The sequence below is a fragment of the Ischnura elegans genome, chromosome 7 (assembly GCF_921293095.1).
Source record: "Ischnura elegans chromosome 7, ioIscEleg1.1, whole genome shotgun sequence".
NCBI lineage: Eukaryota > Metazoa > Arthropoda > Insecta > Odonata > Coenagrionidae > Ischnura > Ischnura elegans.
Window position 1 is genome coordinate 113,343,868 of NC_060252.1, and position 24,869 is coordinate 113,368,736.

Genomic DNA, 24,869 nt, shown 5'->3' on the forward strand with positions numbered 1-24,869 from the left:
TGATGAATTTACAATAATGAAGTAACTTCTAACATTGAGTGCATATGTATTCATGAGTTCGCAAAATATTTGCAGTGAGTAGCCAAAGACATCAAAAGGAGAAAAGGAAACTAAATTTTTATGAGACGCCGAAGAGACACCATAAACTTTGTCCTAAAGCTTTTTAAAGCAACATTGCATTGACTTATATTTGCAAAATGCCTATTGATAGATAGATAGAATTTTCAAAATTTCATTCTTGTTGTAACCAAGAATAACAGAAAAAATTTCAGAATCAGCAAAGTGTTTACCTCATTGTAAATTCCAAAGAAAGTTTGCAGATATCCACGATTTGAGAGATTCAGAGTGTTAAGCAACCTTATAGGAAAATCAAAATTTACATTTCCTTATGAAGCAATTTTGCCAAGATGCCAATAAATTTCCTTATGTAAGTGCACTTACCTTAGGTAGAAATCCAACAATCCTCACATTCTCCTCAACCCTAGGCTCAAAATCTCCAGAGTACTGCCCAGGCAACTCCACACATTCACGATGACCCAATGATCGGAACTCATGCAGCCACAGACTATAGCATTTAAGTTCAGAGGGCGGTTTCTTATATTTCTTTTTCATCACATTCGCATAATCGTCAAGTTGTTTGAGAATGTTATTTCTTTTATTCTCACTGAGAGATGCAGATAAAGCACCAACAATCTTTCGGATATCCTTCTCATATTCTCTCAATTGTGGGATAATGGTGCCATGGTGAGGGGCACCAACTCCCCTTCCCCTCCCTCTGCTCTGCGGGAAGAGCTCATCCACCAAGAGAGACTTGGCTTGCTCCATCACCTCAGCGTCACCACAGTTTGGCGAATCAAGGAGGAGTTTTATCCTCTCCAAATGGCCCTTCAGCATCACATTAGGAAGGCATACATATTTTAAGGATTCCAGCATTTTTTCAAGGAGTTTATTTCTAAATAAAATTTTCTCCAATCTGAAAAATAAGTATTTTGAAATCACATGGAGCTGCAAGATATTGAAAAAACTGAACAAAAAATTTGTTCCATGCACATTAAATACATTTAAATTAATCTTCTATTTCCAGCAAACTTATATATAAGATATTATAATAAAGATTATCTCCCAGTGTTAACTATATGCTTTGGTCTTAAACACATCAAAGAATCATGAAAGAGGAAAATTATTTTTATAGAGGAAAAACTAACAAATTTAGTTTATTAAAAGCAAAACGTTGGTCCAATAAATCAGCCTGCACCAGTTTTTGCACATTCTAAGAAGACCAATACACCATTTAATTGGGAGCATCATAAAAACTTAGTCCACGATCTAGGAATTTTATTTGAAAAGTGGTAAATACTACAGCCACAATTGTGAATCTTCCACAAGAGACGGAGGCATCAGGGGAAGCTCAGCAACATAGGAGACTCAACTGCTAAACCTCCCTCCCTTCAGCCAATCAATCATCTTTCGCACCCTTTTCCCTCTCCGAAACCACAAAGCAAGAAAACAAACAGCTGTGCCATAATAAATCATTAATGAAAGTGAAATGGGGAGTTGGAAGGGAGAGATTTCGGAGCTCTTTCACTCAAAAGAGGAAGGCATTCTATGCATCTATCAAATGACAGTTTATCACAAGAATTTGAGACTGAGCAATACATATTAACTACATTTTTGACGCATTTCTAGCAATAATACAGTTTAGGGAAACATGGTGTAGCACCGGAAAATCTCACAATGGTGAGTTCTGACACCAAAAGGGCCTCATAAAAATGGATTTCTTTACAAGCCAATCATAGGATCAATTGACGGTGCATTAGCATAGCTATGTTAAAGCAAAATATTCCAGTTGGATGTAAGGGAATGTGATCTTTGGAGCCATATTGTATTATTACAAAAGACAATGTAATGAAAATTTATGTTAAGCAGGGTATGCCCATATAGTTCAGTTGAAAAAGGTGAAAAAATACTCCTTTAGGCAACAGTGGTCAGACACATGGAAAAAGAGATTTATTTTAAGGCAGATATCTAAGGCACTTAGAAACAGATATTATTCTATAGTTATACTAATAACAGTTTTAGCAAAAAATTAAATAAGGCAAATAATAACAAAGGATTAAAAAATCCAGTAAAATATTAGCACTGTTAAATTCACCAATCAGGTATAACTGCCCACCTACAAATGTAACAATAACAAATCTAAGGCATAAAAAATTGTCTCAAAGAATTTAAGAAGCATTAAAAATACAACTAACTGTTCCACTAATAGAATAAATGCAATTTAAACACAAATTAGTTATTTTGAAACGCATATTCTTAATTGTGACTGAAAAAGCATTATTCATCATGGATTCACAAATCTATACGTAACAGCTGTGAAGACCAGAGTCTCTTTTTTAACCCGTTATCGCCTAGAAGTACCATATGGTACCAGCCAGTAGCGCAATGCCATACGTAACTTTTTTGTCACTTATTGTAATTTATTTGGGTTTTTAAGAGCTTAAACATAATAATAATGTTTTATTTACATTTTCCCAAAAATTTTGATTTTTCAAAGCTGAAATTAACTTACTTGGAGCCGTTTGAAAATTGACAATTTTCAGTTATCCGAAAAAAAATGGAATTTTCTGTGCAAGCATTTCGATTTCCTTTACTTGCGTCTTATGTACCCATAATATGAAGATGTTTTTATGTAATTATGATTGTTATAACATGTACATTTCATATTAAGTATGGTGTTTTTATGTGAGCCTAATATTTGGGATGTTATGATGCAAAACATTTTGGTGGTACCATATGATACCGCTAGGCGCTTGCACTACCGTGTTTTGGCGGAAAGCGTAAATACGAATATTTCTGTTGTTTTCGTTTTCTAACAGTTATTTATTTTACTATTATTTATTTTTCATTATTTATATTATAAATTTTTCGTTATGTAAATGTTATTACGCATATAAAATGTGTACATAAGTTAATATTTTTATAAGGATGTCCTCCAAGTACATACAGTAGACTCTCGTTAATACGAACAACGTTGTTACGAAGTTCTCGTTATTACGAAGCAAATCGTTGGTCCCGTCGAAAGGGCCTATCCAAGCAACAGTAAAAGAAACGTTATTACGAAATTTCCGTTTTTACGAAATTACGAACCTATGTCCCGGTCCCGGCAGTTACAATATGAACTTTATTACGAAGTTGCACGCACAAGTCACGGTATTTAGGTGGATATTCACTACACTTAAGTTTCAATAATTGCGCCACGTTTAAGTTATTCTCGTTTACTGTGCCTAAGAGCGTCAATTATGGTTCTTTATTCAGTTTACACGCAAAATCATATAACTAGCTTCATTCCTGTGTAGTCAGGGTGCCCTCCTCATAACCGTTCGTAAAGAGGATGTACAGTCAGACCTCTTCCTATGCACATTCGATTTACGAATTTTCAGAGATACGAGCATTCAAAATTTTCAAATTTCAAATTTGGCGCCTTTCGATTTGGCCGATACTACGCGGTGTGGCGCTGGGAAACTCTCACTGTGATCATGATCTGAATAAGGTATCAATGAAAATGGAGTGAATTTAGGAACTGTTCAACGTTTCGCCCGTTCTTCGTCACCGCGGGGAGCTATTTTTTCGGCTCCGAATGCATCGCAGGCCCCGCTAGATCAGTTCGCCACAAGCTTGAGTAAGCGCATACGTGTAATGCAGTGTTGCATCACGCAGGATAACCTTACTCTGCGATAAATTACATAGTCCGGCTGGCGAGGGTTGTCCGATTACGGCACAATAGGATGGGCGGATAATCCTGCGCTAGCAGGGTTTAAAGCCAACCGCTGTCCCCCAAACGCACCTCACACCCTCGCCTAGTCATACAACGTTGTCAAATGCATAAACGAACACCAAAATAAGCCTGATCCACCAAAATAAGCCCATTCTTCGAATCACAGAACAAGTGATTATTCCTCTAGGTCCTTGACGCTCGTCGTCCCTTCCGGATCTTTTCTTCACGGAACACTTTGTAAGCGTTTCCCTTTCTTACATGGCAGCCTTGCCCCCTCCCTGGACCTAGACCATTTGGTCTGTAATTGGACAACTCTCGGTGGCCGGACTGTAATTTTATCAACCAAGGAACAAGGTCTTGGGACGCATCGAGTTTGAATATCGGAGTTCATGTATTCGGGAAGATATCAACCCTCGAATGCGTCATGGCGCAGTCTTCTGTTGAAAAACTGAAACGCATTTTCCTGTTTATATTTCTTTCCGCGTATTATAATACACTATTGCTTTCGACGATTCCTAAAAGAAACGTTCTTACGAACTTCGTTATTACGAATCTCCGATTTTTCGGTCCCGTGAACTTCGTAATAACGAGAGTCTACCGTAAGGCCCTAAATTGTCCGCATTTTTTCAGAATCTCGTACACTCACTAGGGCTCAAGAGGTGGGAGGTATGATTGCATACCTGAACCCTATTTAGAAAGATGAATAGGAAGACGATCAGTGTACTCAATTAGGAAGGGGGTATGATGGTGATTAAGGGGGCTTGCTAAGGGGAAAATTCAATGACGGCTGGCGGCAAGAGACGACCACGCGACAGGCATCACTTCGACTAGAAGCAGTCTAATCATTTAAATTATTTTTGTCTTATGTATCTCAATCAACACTCAGATACTTTTCACACTTTCATGTGCTAGTAAAACCGAAATAACTTACACATACTGCTTATAATGTAGCATGTATTGCTGCAAAGAGAGGATACCTGAATACCTTCCTTCTGATTGAGGAAACTTGAATGACGAGTGGACGCCAATTTCGCTCGAATTTGAAGTTGTTTTTCAAAGAGGTGGACAATCAGCTGAGTTTATCTCAAGAAATGTCTGAGAATTTTCAAAAGCTGGACCGAGCCGTAAAGCACCCAAAAGGTATAAAAATAGGGAGGAAGGACGCGTTTCTGATGATGAAGAGATCGTAAAGCAAAAAAGGATTTCTTGTAATTCTGATTACCAACTCACTGTTTCATGAAGCATCTCCAACCAGAATATTTGAACTGTTCTTTGACGAAAATGTCCTTACGCACTAAGTGTTAGAGTCGAATAGGTGTGAACAATTCTGCAACTGTTATGACCCAAATGTAACACATGAGGTATTGAAAATATTTGTAGCAATTCTTTTTACAAGTTGGCATAAAACGACTCCCAGTAAAAGGAACTATTGTGAGGCAGCACTAAACGCCAGAAATAATCTTGTTTATTACACAATGAGACGTGACAGATTTCTACAAATTCGTAGTTTTATTCATTGCGGTGGTTACACCGCTATGGATAAATCATATAAGATATGGAAAATGCGCCCTTTTATGGGCATGGCAAAAGAAAGATTCGGCAGATATTTCAGAGAAAAGCAGTCCTTGAGTTCCAATGAGTCAATAATGTTCTCTTTTGGAAGACATGGATATTAGCAATTCATGCGGGGGCGGCCAATTAGGTTTGGTTAGAAAGTGTGGTGCATCAATAGCTCAGATAGCTACTTCGTAAAACTCAGGGAAGTGAAAGCCTACCAAAAAGGAAATGGGAAAGATAGTGTGAGGGCGACAAAATGGTCGTGGCCCATTTTTACTTGGATTCTAGATCCAATGATGCCCAACGCATGGATGCTGATGCGGAAATCCTGAAAAAGCATAACACAGCTTGAGTTCCGATGGGCAGTAGTATAATCACAGCTGGATACAAGGATCCCCTAAAATATCAAGGACCTGCTCAATTTACCAGAAGTGCGACTGGATGGGGTAATTGGCTAAAGAAATAGATTTGTAATTGATTCACGTTTCAAAGATCGCATTCTACTGACAGCGGCCTATCTTCTTTCGAGTGCCCCTGATAGGTTCGATGGGCACAACCAACAAATAGAATCCAAGCCCAAGCGGGGACGGTGTGCTACTGAAAACTGAACCAGTAGAATAAGAACAGAATGCTTGAAATGCAATGCAGTGACTACTTTGTTCATTTCCATGTGCGGCAACGACAGAGTGAAAGGCTAAAATCATGTTATTCTTGATTTCTACGTCAATTATACATAACTTATATTTTATAACCACTAATATTTAATAATTAATTGAATATTACCAATATTTGAGCGTAATTTTAGCTGAAAATGAATGTATTTTGCGGAAAATAATAAATATTTAACGTTTTCGGCTTAAAAATGTGATTTCCGAAATGTTTTTCAAATTTCGATTTTTTGACCCCTTAAACGCCTAGCGGTACCATATGGTACCAGGCTGTATCTCGGTAACTATTATTGCTAAAGGAATAAAATTTTCACTGAATGACTCAGAATTTCATTGGTATTAAAACATTTGATTACCACAAAAATAGCAGAAACTTTTTAATTCAGGCGTTACCGGGTTAATATGTATGCACATAATTTGATAAGAGGGAGAGGGTGTCAACTTTGAAGGCACTTACCTGTTCGTAAGAGCTCTCATTTCCTCTGAGTTTTCTTTCTGGTACTTATCAATGCTGATTTGAAATGGATAAACTATGGCCGCTGGATATGTTTCCGCCATACGAACCACTAAGTCAGTCAACGTGGAGCAAGAGGAGCCATTGAGGTGAGCTAGTATCTGACTTGTCCAGCTGAGGAACATCCAAGTTGGGACACGAGAAGACTTCATAGAAACAAACGAAAAAACTTATGCAAGACAAACATTTAAGAAGTACAACATGGATTTCACCAAGTGGAAGTAGGAAATTCCATTTGAGCATTTCGTTAATTTGTATATAAAAAAATAAATTCATTACTTTCAAACATATATAACTGAGTCTATTAAAAAAAATCCAACAGCAAGAGTTAAACTTTAAAAATGACATAATATGACAGCAAAACTGATTTTTCGAGAAAAGAAGTTTGCTCAACTTGAGTACATCCACGATAACAAATTTACAATGAGTGCTGGAAAACTGAGCGAAAAAACGAATCAACGCTGCCATCAAGTCACACTTCACTCATTACTATAAAAATAAATCCATTCAAACCACTATCATTTAATCAACTTGTGAATGCTGCAACTTGCTAATGCTCCCATATAATTTATAAGTATCATTCTTAAATTCAACTCTCAACCAATTCATTTTCAATATTGAAAAAAAAACTACTTTTTCTGGAGCAGAAAGTAGCACAAATGAAGCACCAACAGAACAATTGGAACCTGAACAATTCCAATTTAGCTGATCAAGGTTTACATTTTTAAAGAGGTAAAAACTATTTTAAAATTTCTTCTCACCTCACTCTTAAATACGCCACTCAAGGACGAGTACAATCGTGTGAAGAGCAGGATGCATGGGAACCACTGCCTTGCTTGCTGGGATCCGTGAGCCATTGCTTTAAGAATTGACCTCATGCTCAACTCTTCACGATCATCTGAAATACAATTAACTTCGATAATGAATAGCACACAACTAACACCATGATGGTACGGTGAACAGCTGGCTACTTCAGCAAACACATATTTAGTAACATAATTAGTGTGATCTACGAAAATGAAACTCCAGTAATAAGAGCTAGGAGGATAACTTAAAAAATCACCCGAACAGAGATTTTGTAGTTTTCCTATAATCTGAAAAAAAGAAGAAAAACAGGAATACAACACACATGCAAAAGAATTGATGTTAATATTCATCATTGCTAATACCTCTTCAACTAAAAATATGGTCAAAAGTGGTTGTCTTGTTGCCTGGAATGAAGTGATATTTTTCTTGGAGCCTATGGCGTCAGAATCAGTATCAGTAGAATCGGAATCAGGATCGGAATTGTTAAAATTTTGGAATCGACCCATCACTAGTAAAAAGTAATATTTTTTTTTTTTCCTTTTTCAGACCTCGTACGACCTTATACGATAAAATATTTCCTGGATTTTAGGTCAATTTTAAAACAAGTTTCAGCCAACGTTTCGAAAATTATATATATATTATATAATTATATAATATTATTTTAATATATTATACAGTGAGTCCTCGTTTAACGTCACTTACCGTTCCTGAAAAATGTGACGATAAACGAAATGACGTTAATCGAAGCATAATATCTCATAAGAAACAATGTAAAAAGTGAATATCGGCTCCTAGACCTCACAATTTCTATGCAAAAAAAAATGTTAGCGTATCATATCTGGGGCATTTTTTTCGATAGGAATGCCAAACTATGGCATAAATACGTGTTCCTGCCTTCATCGACGACAATAGCAGCAGTGACGTAAATCCTTCTCCATTTTTGTATCTTCCAGCATTTGCTTTTTGGCTTCGCTATGGTGGTCGCCCGGGCGAGCGTCGCCTGGGCATCATCATCGCTGAAACATCTTCGCAGTTACGGGAACCAAAATTATTGTGAACACGGCGAAAAAAGTGACGACATAAACTCCTAGTTCTACACGGAAAAATGCCTCGAAATCACTTTTAAGGTTCCTGAAAACCATTATGTCAAGTAAAACCTTGCGCACCTACGCAAGAATTCATTTTGCAGAAATTTTTGCTAAAACCGTAATCGCAATTAAGAATAAACACACCGTTTTACACTTCGTTTAGACTGACTGTATTACCGTATTACCGCCCACAAAACGAACAACCTGCAACGCCCGCCGCTTCGCCTCTTTTTTCGCGCGAAATTTAAAAGACTTGACGTTATCGCGAAGCATAGGTGTGATAAACGAGTGACGGTCTCAAAATTTTCGTGACGTTATCGCGAAATGACGTTAAACGGGGTGACGTAGAACGAGGACTCACTGTATTATTATCATTATATTATTGTATAAAAAACCCGATTGTACCTTTTTTTATGCATAAATATTGTATATCATTTTTATCTTTGTATTTTATATTGTTCATATGTTTTTCTTACATAGCCCTGATGATGATTTAAAAATAAATCGAAACGTTGGCCGAAACTCTTTTAAAATTGACCTAAACTCCAGGAAATATTACATCGAGTGTAAAAAGTAATGTGTTAGAAGTTATCACATGAAAGGTACATGAGTTAACTACAGTTGAGGACCTCAAATCTGGAATCCAGGAACCTGGAAAACCACAAATCCAGAACACTTGAAAATTCCTCTGCTTAGTGTTTCGACCTGCCACCTCGTGGCACCACTCTCCGAGCCTTATGTTCTGGGACGAGTAGGAAGTTAGCACATGCTATGGAAACACGCTAACAACCTAGGCAGGGACACGTAGGGATCCCACATGCACAAGCACAAGAGCCTGAACGCATTTATAAATTAATTAATTAACAAAATATAGACGCTGAAGGCCAGAAATCCAGAAACCCTTTGCTCCCAAGCTTTCCAGATTTGAGGTCCTCGTCTGTACACTTTTTCAGAGACTAAATTTTCAAGTCACGGTGTTGTCAAGACTCTAAATATAAATAGCAACCATCGTACCACGAAGCCCAGCACCCACTGCTCTGAGAAGGGGAGTACAATTTCAAAAAAAGATTTGATACTTTCCCGGCAAATGATGAGGGTCAACTTATCTCGGGATTCCCACTGCGTTAGAAGTTCCATTTCTGCAGACGCGTTGGTGTCGCGACGTTCCGTACCCAGAGTCGGAGCTTTTCGCGTTGGCAGAAATTGAGTTTCTAACCCGGAATCCCTAGGGAATCCCAAAAGAATTTAATCCACGATAATATTTTAATTTATTGAGTATTATTAAATATATCCACAGGAACTGAGTTGAGGACCTTGGAAGAGCAATTAAAAAATGAACCTTGTGCTGATGAGATGGTGGGGCACATAACCCAAAAATATTTGACATTCATACTTCAATGTGTCATATGTTATGTTGGCTATATGAACAATGTTCTTTGCTACTATTCTTCTTAAACAGGTAGTCTAACTGGGGATAATTGGAGGAAATACTGCCTCAGATACTACCAGGTGAATTATGAGAATGGTTTTAGGTTGGCTAGGATTGATATCCGTAAGTGAAGACCAATTGGATTTCTATTAATGCTGTCTAGCTTACTCCTGGAAAAGTATCTTCTCATCCACAGACTCTAAATGCTTATTCTATATCATGGTCAATGAGGCAAAAAGGGTAACGACACTGGTTGAAAAAATGAATAGAATAAAAAAAGTAGAATGCTACGTGGTAACTTTTCATTCTCTGATGCATATTTTCTTCAAAATTTTACCTGAAGGGTTTCTAGAGTGAGGATATATTCACTGGTACTAGTAACCTTATATTTAAAATTATTTTTTTTTTTTATTTTACTTGGTATAGAAATACATAATCACTTATTTCAGCATAATTTCTTCACTGATTCATGTCCTCTATAGTCAATTCAATTAGAAAAGAGTTGAAAGTATTAAGTATACCTTATCAACATCATTAATTATCATCATTATTAGTACTTCTACTCAAAGTGGCAAATTTATGCAAAGCACAAGTTTATGCTTCTGTTTTCTAATCTCCACATATGAAATTCAATTTCATCATCAGATGGGAACCAAAAACACATTTCTCTCAAAGAAAAGTTTCAAAAATATTCCGGGCCTACTATGGACAGGTTTCACAATTTTAACTTCATTATTTTATGACCAAGTTGAGATGGTTCGAATAGCAGATTTCTCAAATTCGAATATTAAATCATTGCTCGAATACCTCGAATACTAGAATTGCGCAAAGCATATTAAACGTACATTTCTTCTTGTATTTCACTTGATGAGTGCATAAATAAAAAGGTATACAGTGGAACCTCGATCTATCGTTTTTCAGGGGGGATGAAAAAAAAAAACGATGAATGCGGGAATGTTTGACTAGGTTGCCTATACAGCAGGAAACCTAAGGTTATAGCGAGTAATGGTGAATTCCTTTGAAGGATTCAAACAGGAATTCAGCTGATTAATGGAATATTTTAATTTTATGGAAACAATTTGGCATATAGTTGATTCAACTAACATCTCTTTCAAATATTCTAAGGGGACACACCAACTCGCAAAAATTGATTGCATGCCATCTCGGCATTTACACCGCTACGATGCATTTCTGTCTGATGTATTATACAATCTTATCTACCAAATGCCATTTCAGTGGTACACCGATCTGATACTCTGCTTCATCCAACTTCGTATTTTCAAAAGGTAGCTCGCTGTACCCTCACTCCTGCTGTCAAGTGCTAGCGGACAATCCGAGGCGTTTTGCAAAATACACGAGCTTCTCCACCAGATTTTCTTCAATTATTTTCAGTCCATCTTTGGAAGTTCTCATGAGATAAGCAGATGAATTCAAATTGCTAGCAGGTAGAAACCAAATATCCTGAGAAAATATCCCTTCGTCTGTGACTGTGACAATAGAGATTTATAGCATTTCTCATAAATTGTAACTTGATATATGTTTTCGGAAAAAATACCGCACCAACTTCCGAGTAGCTCAGCTGCGAGGATATCGAGTTTCGCCAGAATGCTAAATGTAAGGCTCCGTTGTTTTTTGACATTTACTTCCTTGCGTAAAATGCTTAAATGATGTCAGAAATTCGTCGTGTTGGTCTTATTCTTTTTTAAATTACTCGCACATTACTAATATTTCAATCCAATAAAGGTGTAATATCAATTGCCGAAAGTCATTGTTAGATACCTTTTGGGCTCATAGGTGATTCATGCAGCAGTTGACCTCCAGAAATGGGGAACTTCGAAGCAGGTAGGCAGAAAAAGGCCAGTGGGGGAGAAAGAGGGAAGGGTGAAACACGGTTCTATTACCCTCCTGTAACTTGATAGTTTCTTTTGAAGCTTTTCATTTATGGTCTTCGTAATACGAACCCTGCGTGAGCTGGGGCCTTTTGTTTGATTTCGGAGAGGAGGAAAGCGTCGGAGGAGGGGCCGAGGGCTGGTGGATGGAGGGGATAGCGGATTTTGGGAATTGTGCTACGTAGTTACTATCCCACGGCACTGCGGCTCTCCTGGTGGGGGAAACCGGGGATTTTTTTGATTTTTTCACCTCATCATTTTCTCTTCCGCACGTCGAACTCTTTTCACCGCTCTAATCCGCGAATTTGATGTAGTTAGTCAACTTGCCTATAACGGACTATGGACTTGCCTGTAATGGAATGCATGCACTAAACGACTAGAGTTCTCTACATTTTTCCGAGTCATGTACCAATGACGTGCGTGTGACAATGTATGGCTAGAAATTCAAAGTATTCGAGAGCCTACCTGTAGCATTATTATTTGAGATCTCGAATATCGAATAATTCCTAGTATTCAAGGTATTCACGGATACTATTCGCACATCTCCACAAAAATGTTAAGCTAGTAATGACGCAATAGCTTCCTAGTCATATCTTATCAGCCCTTTATTTACAAGAGACGATGCCCTGCAACAATCCATAATGATATACATATTTCATCATCACAGGAGCATTGCAGGAGATGGCCTTGCACCTGACCCTGGAAAAGGTTTAGAGGTGACTGTGAGAAATTGGATTAGGCACGCCAAGGATCGCTTGAAGGGGAAGAAGAAAAATAAGACACATGTAATTTCTTGTGCTAGCTTCTTGTACTAAAGAAATCCAATAAATATTACATATGAAATTGATGCCTTATTTATTTAAATTCTTGACCGGACCGAGTATTAATTAGTATCAAACAAAATTCAGTCCAAATCTAGATGTGTCCTTTGAGTGTCCTAAAGCTGTCTGGGGCATACACCTAAAGGACGTCCATATCCAGTCTTTATTACCGATATGCGGACATCCTCTGGCAAAAATATGGACAGCCTAAGGACATCCTGAAGATGTCCATGTGCTCTGTGGGGCTAAAACCCTCTAAAATGCAGATTTACACATTGTAAAGTTTCTCATACTTTATTCATAATTATCCTCGAATCAAAGTTCAAGATAGTTTCACAGCACTTTTAAGGAAATAGTAATATATAACTCTCTGTGCCAACAACTTGTAGTTAATGTAATTAAAACATTGATATTTACAACATAGTTGATCAACAATGAAAAAAAACACTTAACAATAATCCAAAAATGTCCCAACATATAAATAACTCCAGTAGAATGTAAACCACAACCTACAAATGAATGTCAAGTTAATTATTATATATGCAGTATTCTAGGAAAGATGCAAATCAAATGTACTCTACCTGCTGAATCTTCCATCAAATATTGGCAAAATTTAGCCAATTCCAAGTATTGATCAGCAATGCAATTATCAGAAATGTCTTTTGCCACATCAACTGACTTTTCCAATAGTTCTATGGTGTATTCAGATATTCTTTCAACCATAGATGATGTGCTTCAAGAAAAAATATAAAATAAGGAAAATTAATATCAAATGCAGAATACATATTATATTTGAGAAATTTCATAACTGCTGAATTGATATTTACTAGTGATGCATGCACAGGCAGCTAAAAGAAAATATATACATGGCAGCAAAAAGTTTGCTTTTCTAAGCAAATATCATAGATAGATCAAAAATTAACCCAACAAACACATGCAGCTATTTATTCTCATCAACCCCACTTCAGCAGAATGAAGATGACTCACATTAACTGGGCCCATTCTAGAATATCAAACTATCCCAATTTTGCAAATAAACCAATAGAAGAACTATTAGACTGCATGTGTGCTAATGATTATCAAAATTTGCATTTGCAAGTGTTCTCGCTTTTGTTTCCCTCACATGGTATCTTGGATTGATGACAGCAGCTTTTGGGTGATAAAACCCCCCCAGAGCTCAGAAATTTTTTAAGTTTAATCCATTTTACTTAATTGGATTAATATTACTTACAGAATAGTGAAAATATTAATAAAATATCCCTCCAAAAGCCATAAAACTCACCATTTTGAATCATTTATATTGAAATTTTTCTGAAGGAGTGCCCCCGCACCTTCCGCTTACCCTGGCGGGTATTCCACACTCCCAGACACCCCAGTATTAGTTGTGCCTAAAACCCCCCCTAGCCTTAATTTCTAGCTGCGCCCCTGGATGACAGCATCATACATTGCCACAACACTAGCTCAGTTAAAATACATTCAGAAACCGTCAAGCAATTCTACAAATTTCTAGAATTATAACCTCCTGCAAATTGTATTGCAATTGATTTTTAACTATCCAACCCCATTTTTTAATGATTTATGATTAATCCCTACGGGTGAAGAAAACATTTAGCAGCAAGAAAACTCCCTTCTCTTTCCACATGATTAAAATCTACTGGTCCAACTCCTGATAATTCTTTCCTCAAATTCTTTCTTGAGGCTCTGGTCCACCTTTACTACTACTGTAACGCCACCTTTGCTATTATCGCTCTCTAGTAGATTTCAGTGGAAATATCACACGCGTATACGAATTGGTTCCAACAACTAAACTTTTAAAATGCTCTTTTATTTGATATATATTTGTAACGCGACACAATCTCTCTCATTTTTCCAGTCAACAACCCACAACAACCAAAATACCCGTAGCAACAACTTTATCAATAAACATAAAGTCAATAAACACAAATATGACAGCGTTACACTACTACTATGGTCATGTTATGATTTTCCTTCCAGTAAACCAATATGATATCAGGTCTGTTTTGCAGAAATGATTTATTGGATCTTATAGTGTTTCCCCAGTTTAATTTTTAAGTTTGATTTCTGATTGAAGATTTCTCTTAGAATAACATACTATATAACTATATGTAGTGATTATTTGTAGTTCTTTAACCAATGGATTTTATATATACTGTAATGGTTCATCCGATTATGGTATATGTTCCTTGGTTTCCCCCCCCTTTTCCCCACTTCCTTTGGCCTCACCCTTCTCCCCCCCCCCCTTTCTCCCGACTCGGCTCGTGGAGTTGTGTGTGAGAGTGAGTAAATGTGTGTGAATGAGGAAAGTGAAGTGAATAGGTTTAGTCAGTTGTGTTGAATGGAAATCAAATAGGATAGTGAAGTGTTTAGATTTCAAGTGAAAACATTCCTTTGTTAAGACCCCCCTTCCTCTTCACGCCCCTCTCCCAATCAAGGAGGGTATAAAAGTATGTGGAGCGTGGAACCAGGGACAGAAAAGAGCACAAATTCAGAAAGTTATACACTCTAGACTCACCCATGGGCGAAGCTTACGCCTGACAAAAGAATTTATGACCAAGTTTGCACAGAGAAGGAGTTGGCAGTGGGAACATTGAGTTTTTGCTGGCAGCAGTATCGCAGCACCCTGCCCTATCGTAGTAGTAAATTTAATGCACCCTTTGAAGCAAAATACCCCGATCAATCTTTTTCATGCTCACCTCTGAGGTACCGACCCGCTGCTTACGAGTAAGAAACCCAATCAGGAGCATTGTAAAAATATGTCACTAAGGGAGAAACTCCCCTGCTTGCTGCTTGTTTTTGACCTTGGGTTTCAGATGACTGACTCACGCTGAAAACCAAGGCCACTCAGTTCCCCTTGGACTTGCGACCGGTGAAGGGGAGGGGGGAAGATAAGAAGTTTGAGTAAGAGATGCACCCCCATTTTTGGCTGCAATTTCTGAGAAAAAAGGTGCATCTCTTACATGCACTTATATTTTAATGGTTCAAGCCCCCTTACAGTGCATTTTTACTCGGCGCATATCTTCCCTACCATTTTACCCGCTCCATTCCATAGAACTTTCCCAAACCCCCTCCCCTCCCCCCAGACCACGGCCCGTGGAGGAAAGTGTGGATTAGTAAGTGGGGATGAATGTGGTTACGCTGATTTTGTATTGTTGTGTGTGAGTGTGTGTGTGTGGGAGGAGGGGAACTCAGGTTTTTCCCGAGTGAATGGCCTGTTACTCCCCCTTTTTTCATTTTGCGTCACCCCCACCCCAAGTTGAGGGATAATAAAATGTGGTGCGCGTAAAAGAAGCAGAGAGAATTTTGAAGTGACTGTCGGGCGGAGCCCATGCCCGAATTTTGAGTGCGACACACGGCAGGGAAGACGAGGGGCCCAAACAGATCATTTCATACTGATTGGTCTGAAAGAAGAGACCAATCCCCCCCTGTCCGAAGGAGCAAGGACCAGCTGAAGAGGACGCATTACCTCCGTTCCCGATGCAGCTTCCTCCAACAAGGGAGAAAGGAGTGCAGTAAATGGAACGAGAGTTTGTTGGATCCAACCTGGTCTAACCTCGGACAACGATAAAGTAAGATCGCAACATTCCCCCCCCCACCCAAAGCCCCCTCTTGTCTCCTGCCAAGTGTTAAGACAGACAGTCACAGAACGCACCAGTTACTCAGCGAAAGTGAAATTAATCACCAAGTAAAATTAACATTCGCACCAAAATTTACATTCCTTGGGATGGACTTTCATTTACCTCCCCAGTCAAGAAATAATTGAAAGTGTATCATCATTTACGTGTTCACAATCGAACTTTATTTTGTTGTTATCATTTGCTATTCTGGTTTTCATCTTGAAAATCACGTTATATTGTTGTGTTTTTTTATCATTGATGTTTCATAAATTGCTCTCACCAATTCATACTTCATTAGTGTATAAGAGGGTTTCTTTCGTTTTTGTCATATGCAACCTTATTTGTTTGAATTATATTTTGTTTCGCTGAAAGTGTTGAGTAAGTGTTTTGTTTTAATTCCTTCACGGGTCACCTCAAGGAAAAATATCCCTCGCCCATCCTTTCGCCCCGTTCGTTTTTCTTTCCGTGAATGCGTGTTGGACGAGTGCATCAGCGCCCGAACGTCACCCATCAGGTTGAATCGGGAACCCCCCCCCACCCGCAATTATTTCCAAAGAAGGGGAATATTTTTAATTTATGTGAATTACACAAAGAGAGTGGCATAGTTTTGTCCCGAAGGTCCCATGCGGGAGGGATCCACGTGGATATATATATTTTCTTTTGTTTTTGTGCGACGTCTCCCCCGGTTCTATTTTGGTATCCGGGCGAGCCAGGGGTGGGATGCCACAATATGGTAGAACAATATACTACCCCTAGGATTTATGAGAAAACTATAGCGTAATCGATGCTACCGGAGTCTTTTGAATGACCAGCAACTGGAGAAGCAAACACAGTAAGTACACTGCTTATTATCCTAAAAAGGGGCTAATGATGATGGGGAGAGACGGCACAAATAATCAGAAAACACAAATAATACTAACTTTCACTATAATTCCTTCTTATTTTCATCATATACCCAGCAAGCACATTGTAAGTCATTGAGATAAGGTGAAAGGAATAAATAAGGAAGGCGCTTCTCAAGTAAGCTTGTTATGGGTTTCTTACGGCCAGGCCGACAAACATCCAGAGTAATGGCAAAATGGATGCCAAACTTTCAGCACTTCCGTAGATGCTATTATTATCCCATCATTTCAGAGTGTTTATTAAGGCCTCTAAGTACAAGAATAATGTTTTCATTCTTGGCGCTTCTGTATTATGCGGAGAAATAACATCATACCGGCATAATTTGAAAATCATTCACATTTATGAACTGATGGCGAAACAATGGTCGTAAGAAAAACACACAATTTCACAAGAATAGTGACGTAGAATAACATAAAAATGCCGGAAGGAACATCTAATACACATATTGTAGTCATCGGGTTATCAAGCCATAAATTAAAATTCATAAATGTTAAAATGTATGGACCTTGAATAATTTCAGTTTTTCATGCACATACCAAACAAGTTTTTCTACATAATTGAATTTTAAAGCGGTAACTACGCCTTCCATTTCCATCAGCTGCCGTGGTGCAGTGGTTAGCGTACAGAACTTTGGACACGTAGGTCGTACATTCGTTTCTCCCTGATGATATATTTTTTTTCTTTCCACCACATGGACAGAGTACTTGTATTATGCTTTATATCTTCACAAGCCGGTCGCTTGCAGTTAATAATTTTTTTTCTATTTACTGGAAAATCTGTTATCAGTTATTAAACCCTTAAAAAGACTCGCTTAATTTCACCGTTAGCCTTTAAATTCATGTCGAGATGAGCCGCGTAGCATTTGTAGTACGCTGTTCAGCCGCCTTTGGCGCTCCAACAGAAGTGACTAACATTGCCTGAGGAAATTTGACAGCATTCCTTACCTATTCTCCCCTAACATCTTACCCTTGCCTTATATAAGTCCCTTAGCTTACGATAAGCTGCTTATCAATTTCTTCCATAAGAAAACCATAGTAAACGGTTAACTCTCTTACTTTGTGCTATCTGGGTACGTACTATCATTTGCAAAAGTCTTGCAACAAATCGAGCGGTGCCACTTTCGCTCCATTGTCGATTTCTGGCCACCATTAAGTTTGAATGATCACTATCTACGTATGAATCTTCATGGTAGCTCGGGAACGACTCACGAACGGGTCATCGTGACACGGGAGTGAGACGTAGGAAATCATTACGATGTTCAGTTGAGTAAACGAGCGTAGATGTTGTTAAGTCGTCGCGGCGTTTGAGATTATTTTTGTTCCCATAGTTGACTGGAGTAGATAATTGAAAATATTTACCCGTTAAAAGAGTGGTTACCTATGACGCCTGGCTTCCAATAGTAAACCCCATAAGGCCGGCTGGGGCGATTTCGCCATTAGGAACAGAAATCAACTCGCTCATAACCCTTTTTTTTAGTGATTCAACGTCGTTCAGGAGACTTTATATTAAGTTGTTGAAATATTTGTTCGATATAGAAGAATTAATAAATGAAAAAAAATTAACCGGCAATTTTCCGGAAAAAAACACGACTCTGTCGTCTCCACCATATTTAACGTATTATAACGTAATTCTTTACGTAGGTTGAAGCTGATAAAGATAGCTCCATAAGCTTTCTTCTTCATTAATTATCAATTTGTTAAATGGATAAATATATTAACACCGATGGAAATGTTTCTTCGGGAAAAAAATGGAATTTTGATTGCCAAAAAAAAATCGCTAGGCCTCATCGTTGAGAGCAGAATGTGTCTCTATTTTTACTCTTTACATATCTAGGAGAGGCTTAAATTTTTACGATAACACTAACATATTTAGTGATCATGTCGCATTAATCTTCTTTTTGTTATAATAAATTAGTTACTGTTTCGATTTTAATATTTCGGCCATTATTATATTATTAAGGACAACCAACGTAAAGAGTGACTTAATAGTACGACTTTTCCCTATCCATGAATGCCTCCATTGGTAAGGTTTCCATTAACAACAACGGACAGAGATAAAATTGAAAGTCAATTTTAACGAATATTCGCCCTTTTTTAGGGAGGGAAATACTTTGCGCATCTATTTGGGAGGTAAAATACTTTGCGCATAATTAAGCCGCTCCCTCAGCTCTTAACGCTGAATCGGGTGCTCCCGGGCCGTAGTTTTGGTCAGCTAATAGGTCCTGCACCTCGTCTTGCCCTACATCTTTATCGCAACTTTACCAGCCAGGGACGAGGACGTAGGTTACCTTGAGTAAAACTTGCAGGCTGTAAGTGATTCTCACGTACTTCCAAAATAGTGTAAATAGGGCCAATTTGTAGCACTATAATATACATGTTGATGCCACAATTTGCTTGAAGAAAGTACGCACTAGAAAAATAGTTGATAAATACCTCAAGATAAGCCTTTCCTATATTTAAAAATATGCGCCGTGGTGCGTGCACGATTAAGGATTACCATTACATAGGTTATTCCAAGGATTGTACAGTGGAACCTCGTTAAAGCGAGTACGGGCTATAGCGACACCCCCGTTATTACGAGAGATAGCCGATGCACCGTCAATTGACCCTATAATAAGCGTGTTAAAAAATTCGTTTTTACGAGACCCTTTCGGTGTTGGCTCTCGCCATAGCGAGGGTTTCACCGCCGGAAGTCTTTCATCAAGACTCCTTAACCTCTGTAACTGCTAGCGATCTGTTAGAAATGAAGTTAATGGAGTGCTCAGTCTCAAATTTATGTGGTAAACCGTCGTTCGATAAATATAATGATTGACGAAACAATGCTTTCTCATGATTTTTATTCAGTGCGGCGCTTATAAATTGTTTGAATAGTTAGTTGTTATTTGAGTAAGGAAATTAAGTGATGCAAAAAAACATCGCCTTTCGTCTGGATTTATGCTTACGTTTATCGGATAGATGTTTATCTGTCACCGTACCACTCCTGTTCCTGTATATCTGTTCGCAACAGGTATATTGGCTATTATTTGCTCCACCTCCGGTAAAGCGACAATTCGCTATAGCGAGTGTTTATTAGTGCACCGTGGGGTGTCGTTATATCGAGGTTGCACTGTACTTAGTAGATCAGCTATAAGTCTCACATTCTGTCCCTTTCCAACAAAATTACTGTATTAAAAACACTGATTGTAGAATACTGAAGCCTAAAGTTTAAAAGTAAAATTTTTCACTTAATTTATATCTTTTTCTATCTCTCAGAAAAGTTTCCGTCACTGCTCATTTACGAAACGAAAAAGGGTAAAATTGTTCTGAAAAACTTTACTGGAGAAATTAACTTGGTAGGAAATGGCGAAAAGTTGATGACAAATAGGCAGCATACTACATAGACGGACAGCATAATCGCCGCAAAATATCAATCATAATTTTCTTTTTAATCAGATAAAATTGATCTATTTAAGAAATTACGTATATGGAACCTTAGATTATTACGATAGTTCTCATTCCAAAGGTTAATAATGTTGAGCAGTTACGAACCTGTAAAGGAAACCATATAGCACTAGGAATTACATTCACCAGTGATTCTGATTGGAGTTCCTTCAAGAAAATGCAATCGATTCGTCCTACCGCGCTAATTACGCATGATTCCCGTCGCACGGTCATTTAAATTACAAATTGTTGCATTAATGCTCAAATTCAACAGCTGGTACCCTCTTAACATAAATTTCAAAAATAAAAAAAACTTTAAAATAAAATACGGCTGTGCGGAGGATAAAAATTTTCGGCCACGGGATGGATTTGAACGCGGGCCCCTTCTGACACCAGCCCGAATGTTTATCCACTCAGCTATTTCTAGCTCAAGGCCATTCTGAGATAATTTTGATTATTTGATGTTATTGTAACACTGAGCTCCTTCATGTGCTTCTGCTACGGATTCTCACTTGAACGATTTTGATCAAAATAATCACTTTCTCGGTATATTAGTCTTTTATTCCTTTATATGATTATAACTTGAGCACGGAGGCTTTCGCATACTCTATGTTTCGGCTAGTTAGTATATACAATAGGAATATAATGATGTTGTCGCCTGCGACTTCGGTATGGTATCGTCTTTTAAAGTTATTATTATATGTTATTATGTTTCAAACTCGGTATTTGTATTTCTAATGAAGCAAGCGTATACATTCATTACAAACAGAAATTCTGTTAGGATTTGCTTACGTCCTTCTTACTCGACTTGAAAGGTTTTATGAAATGAGCTGCAGTTCCACTGATGCCTTAAACATAAAACGTATTGCCAACAAACACATTTCCTAATACAATGTAACCTACTTAATGCAAATAGATAATTCAATTAATAATGCTAAATAAGTAATCTACATTATCCCGAATTCATCAGTGTATATGTAAACTCGCTGCGCTGCGCGCGCTCGTTAAGGGGCTCCGCCCCTTAAAATCCCCGGTTCCGGCTTCGCCGTCTACTTTTGTGGTCATTCGAAGACTTTTGAAGTTCGAATAATTACACCTCAGCTAGGGGCCGGCTTCGCCGGCCAGGGGGTAGGGAGGCGCCCCACTCATTCCTCGGAAAGGCTTCGCCGTTCCTCGCTGAAGGGCGGCTTCGCCGCCCAGGGGTTGAGTGTGCCCCCCCGGGGCTACCCCGCTTAATACTCAGAATGGCTTCGTCGTTCCTCGTCTAAGGTCGCCATAGCCGCCCAGAGGGCGAAGGCATTTCGGAACTGTTTCACCGTTTTTCGTTTGAGGGGCGGCTTCGCCGCCCAGAGATGGGGGGAGTCCACAGCTTCTGCGCCGCTTGAACATCGGGGCGGCTTCGCCGCCCGAGGGTTACTGAAGCTCCTCCTCGCCTACGCCAGTTACTCCTCGGAACGGCTTCGCCGTTCCTCATTCTGGGGCGGCTTCGCCGCCTTGGGATTGAGGAGCCCCCCGCGGCTGCTTCGCTTAGTCCTCATTAATGCTCTTCTCCACCGAGAGGGGTGCCCTGGGAGATTCGGGGGTTTTAATGTGTTATGCATGCGGTCACCAATCGTCCACAGTGATCACGTAGCGATGATTGTAATGGGTAGTGCAATGCGGAGTACTAGTGGCGACAAGTACCCATAAAAGAAGACTTAATGGTAAGTTTTTCATTTTTTTTGCCGGGGGTTCCAACGGAATACCGGGGGTTTTATAGTTGTGTTAAACCAGTGGTCAGAAATCGTTCTCATAAATTCCGTGCCGATATGTCCTAGGGGTGCGGAACAGTGGTCTGACGATTCTTTTACCGCAGAGGCGATTTATTAGCAAATGGTTTTGGGAGGTTTCACGGGCTTATCAGGGGTTTTAATAAGTGGTGGAGGCACTGGTTAAATTGTGACGAAAACTACTCGGAAAGGCGACTTTAAATTTTTAAATTTTTTTTGGCGATGTTCCAGGAGGTGATCGGAGGTTTCCTGGTATTTTTCCCATATGGTTTACGGTGGCTCGCCCTCACCAAATATTCCGGATCTAGAGCTCAGAGGGGACGGGAAGTGCGGCGTAATGTTTGAGAGAAGTTTCCAAATAGGACACTTAATGGCACATTTTACATTTGGGGGGTATTTCAGGGGGATTCCGGGGGTTTATATGTGTGTATTCCAGGTGGTCACCATCCGTTCAAATAATTTCCGTGGGGATGAATCGTTGGGGGCGGTGGAATAGTCACGAAAAGTACCCAAAAAGTAGACTAATATGCAAAATTTTATTTTTAGGGGGGTGTATGTGGGTTTACCGGGGGTTTATAGGTTTGTCCTACCAGGGGTCATCAGTCGTCCACATCAATACCGTAGTGATGAGTGGCAAGGCTTGGGAAAGTGGCGGAATCGTGACGAAAAATACCCGAAAAGGCTACTTATATGCAAATTTTAATTTTTAGGGGGTTTCGGGGGGTTTAAAGATGACGATACCATATGGTCACATTCATTCACTGTCATATCTAACAGTAGTGTGCCCTATGACATCCATATTTCAGGAGTAATACAAAAAAAAGGAAACCAGTCCCCGAAAAAAGTGAGTAGTGCCCGCCATTTTTATTTTTTCGCGGTTAAATCCATTAAATCATTTACTAGATGTTTATGGTTTCTAAAAGACAATGCATAGTTGTATGTAACTACAAAGTTTGAAAGAAATCAGTCGGGTATAAATTGACAAAACCTTGTGTTAATCTTCTGGAAATCGTAATTTTCGGTGATTTTCGGAATACTTTAATTTTTTTCTGCGTAACCAAGCACGATGAAAGAAAATTGTTACATACATTTCATAGACGATGTTATGAGCATATATAATAATCATTTTCGTTATCCAACACCTTAAATTAAGTCAAGGGGAGGGGAAAGTTTGAACTTTTTTTCGAAAAATCAATTTTTGGACGCCATTTTGGATGTAATTTTCTCAAATATAAACTAATAAATTTACTTAATTACGTGCCTACGTTCATCAGCTTTCAAAAAATGCATTAACGACTCGTGTGGCACGCACGATTCGCGCGCAATGAAATAAAAACCGAAAGAGGGTCCCCGGAAAAAGCGCGATTTCGGCCATTTTGTCGTCCTAGCGACGACACGTGGCGGAAACTTCCGGTTTTCGGATTTTTCCTCCGGATCATTTCGGGTTCCCCGCACGCGTGCCAAATTTCAGCTCTCCAGGACTTCTAGAAGTGGTCGGGAATTTGTATCCATCAGTCAGTCACCACAAGGGCTGTATATAGATGGGATGATTGCATCTAAATAAGATAACTTAATCATCAACGCCATAGCAGCTTAGAGTTATTATTCGCATTCACACTAATTCAGCAGTAAAACATATTATCAAACAATACCTGTTGAAATCCGACGATCATTAAAAATGGGACTTTTAGCTGGAATTAAGTTTTCCTCGTCATACTTTGAATAAGTGGAAAGGAATACATCTTTACCGATTGACGGACGTCAGAGAACTCTGTTATTACTTACGCAACGATTAATGCCGATCAGCTTAACTAATTCATATTTTACGTGTTTGCTCAGATATTTATACGATGAGACATTGGGAATTTCAAAGCTGCCTCGTATCATATGTTGTAGATATTGTATTAAAACATCAACCCGAGTCGATAGATGTAAACAAAAGTCTGCCATGTTCACAGTGAACGACTCGTGATTTCCAGCTCTCCGAAAAGAGCTGAGATCACTCAAAAAGAGCCAAGCAACAAACTTTTTAAAATCTCTCCGAGGAATTACCTTCGATCTTTCCTACTGCATTAAATGCTACAATGTGTTCAGGGGAATATCATGAACATTAATTTCACTTAAATGGAAGCGGTCAAATCCCGAGACTGAAAAGGATGACAAAATACCTCACCCACCCAATGACCCGTTCTCCATGCATTGAACCATGAAGACTAGTATTGGATTGTTGCATACTCCCGAAAACCATACAATTTCCGGGCACAATCTTTGTGGAGCGAAAGTGGCGCCGCTCGATTTGTTGCAAGACTTTTGCAAATGATAGTACATCAATCAACCTATTATTACTATCTACACACATTTGATGTTATTTTAGATTTCTATCTGGAATCATTAAGAACTCTTTCTTCCGGACTGTGATCTTTTTAGTGGCAATAATGTGATTGCATTCGTATTCTTACTCCTCTGTGCGATACCTAGTTTCCGAAAACTGTGCACGGCTGCAAGAGCACAGATTTTTTTCCATCATTTTACCTAATAACATGTTAAATAAGGTAAATTGAAAATATGAGCCTTCAAAAAAATTTGCTTATGGTA

At 38.7% G+C, this 24,869-nt stretch overlaps 1 protein-coding gene across 1 annotated transcript in view; it reads right to left on the bottom strand.

The window, feature by feature from the left end:
• The window catches only part of LOC124162866 (DNA-dependent protein kinase catalytic subunit-like), a 299,017-nt gene that overhangs the window by 63,755 nt on the left and 210,393 nt on the right, over positions 1–24,869 (bottom strand). The window contains exons 47-50 of the mRNA XM_046539551.1: positions 13,130–13,281; positions 7,276–7,412; positions 6,458–6,660; positions 442–973 (exon numbers count right to left, since the gene is read on the bottom strand). Coding sequence (XP_046395507.1) covers positions 442–973; positions 6,458–6,660; positions 7,276–7,412; positions 13,130–13,281 — 1,024 coding nt within the window. The remainder of the gene's footprint in view (positions 1–441; positions 974–6,457; positions 6,661–7,275; positions 7,413–13,129; positions 13,282–24,869) is intronic.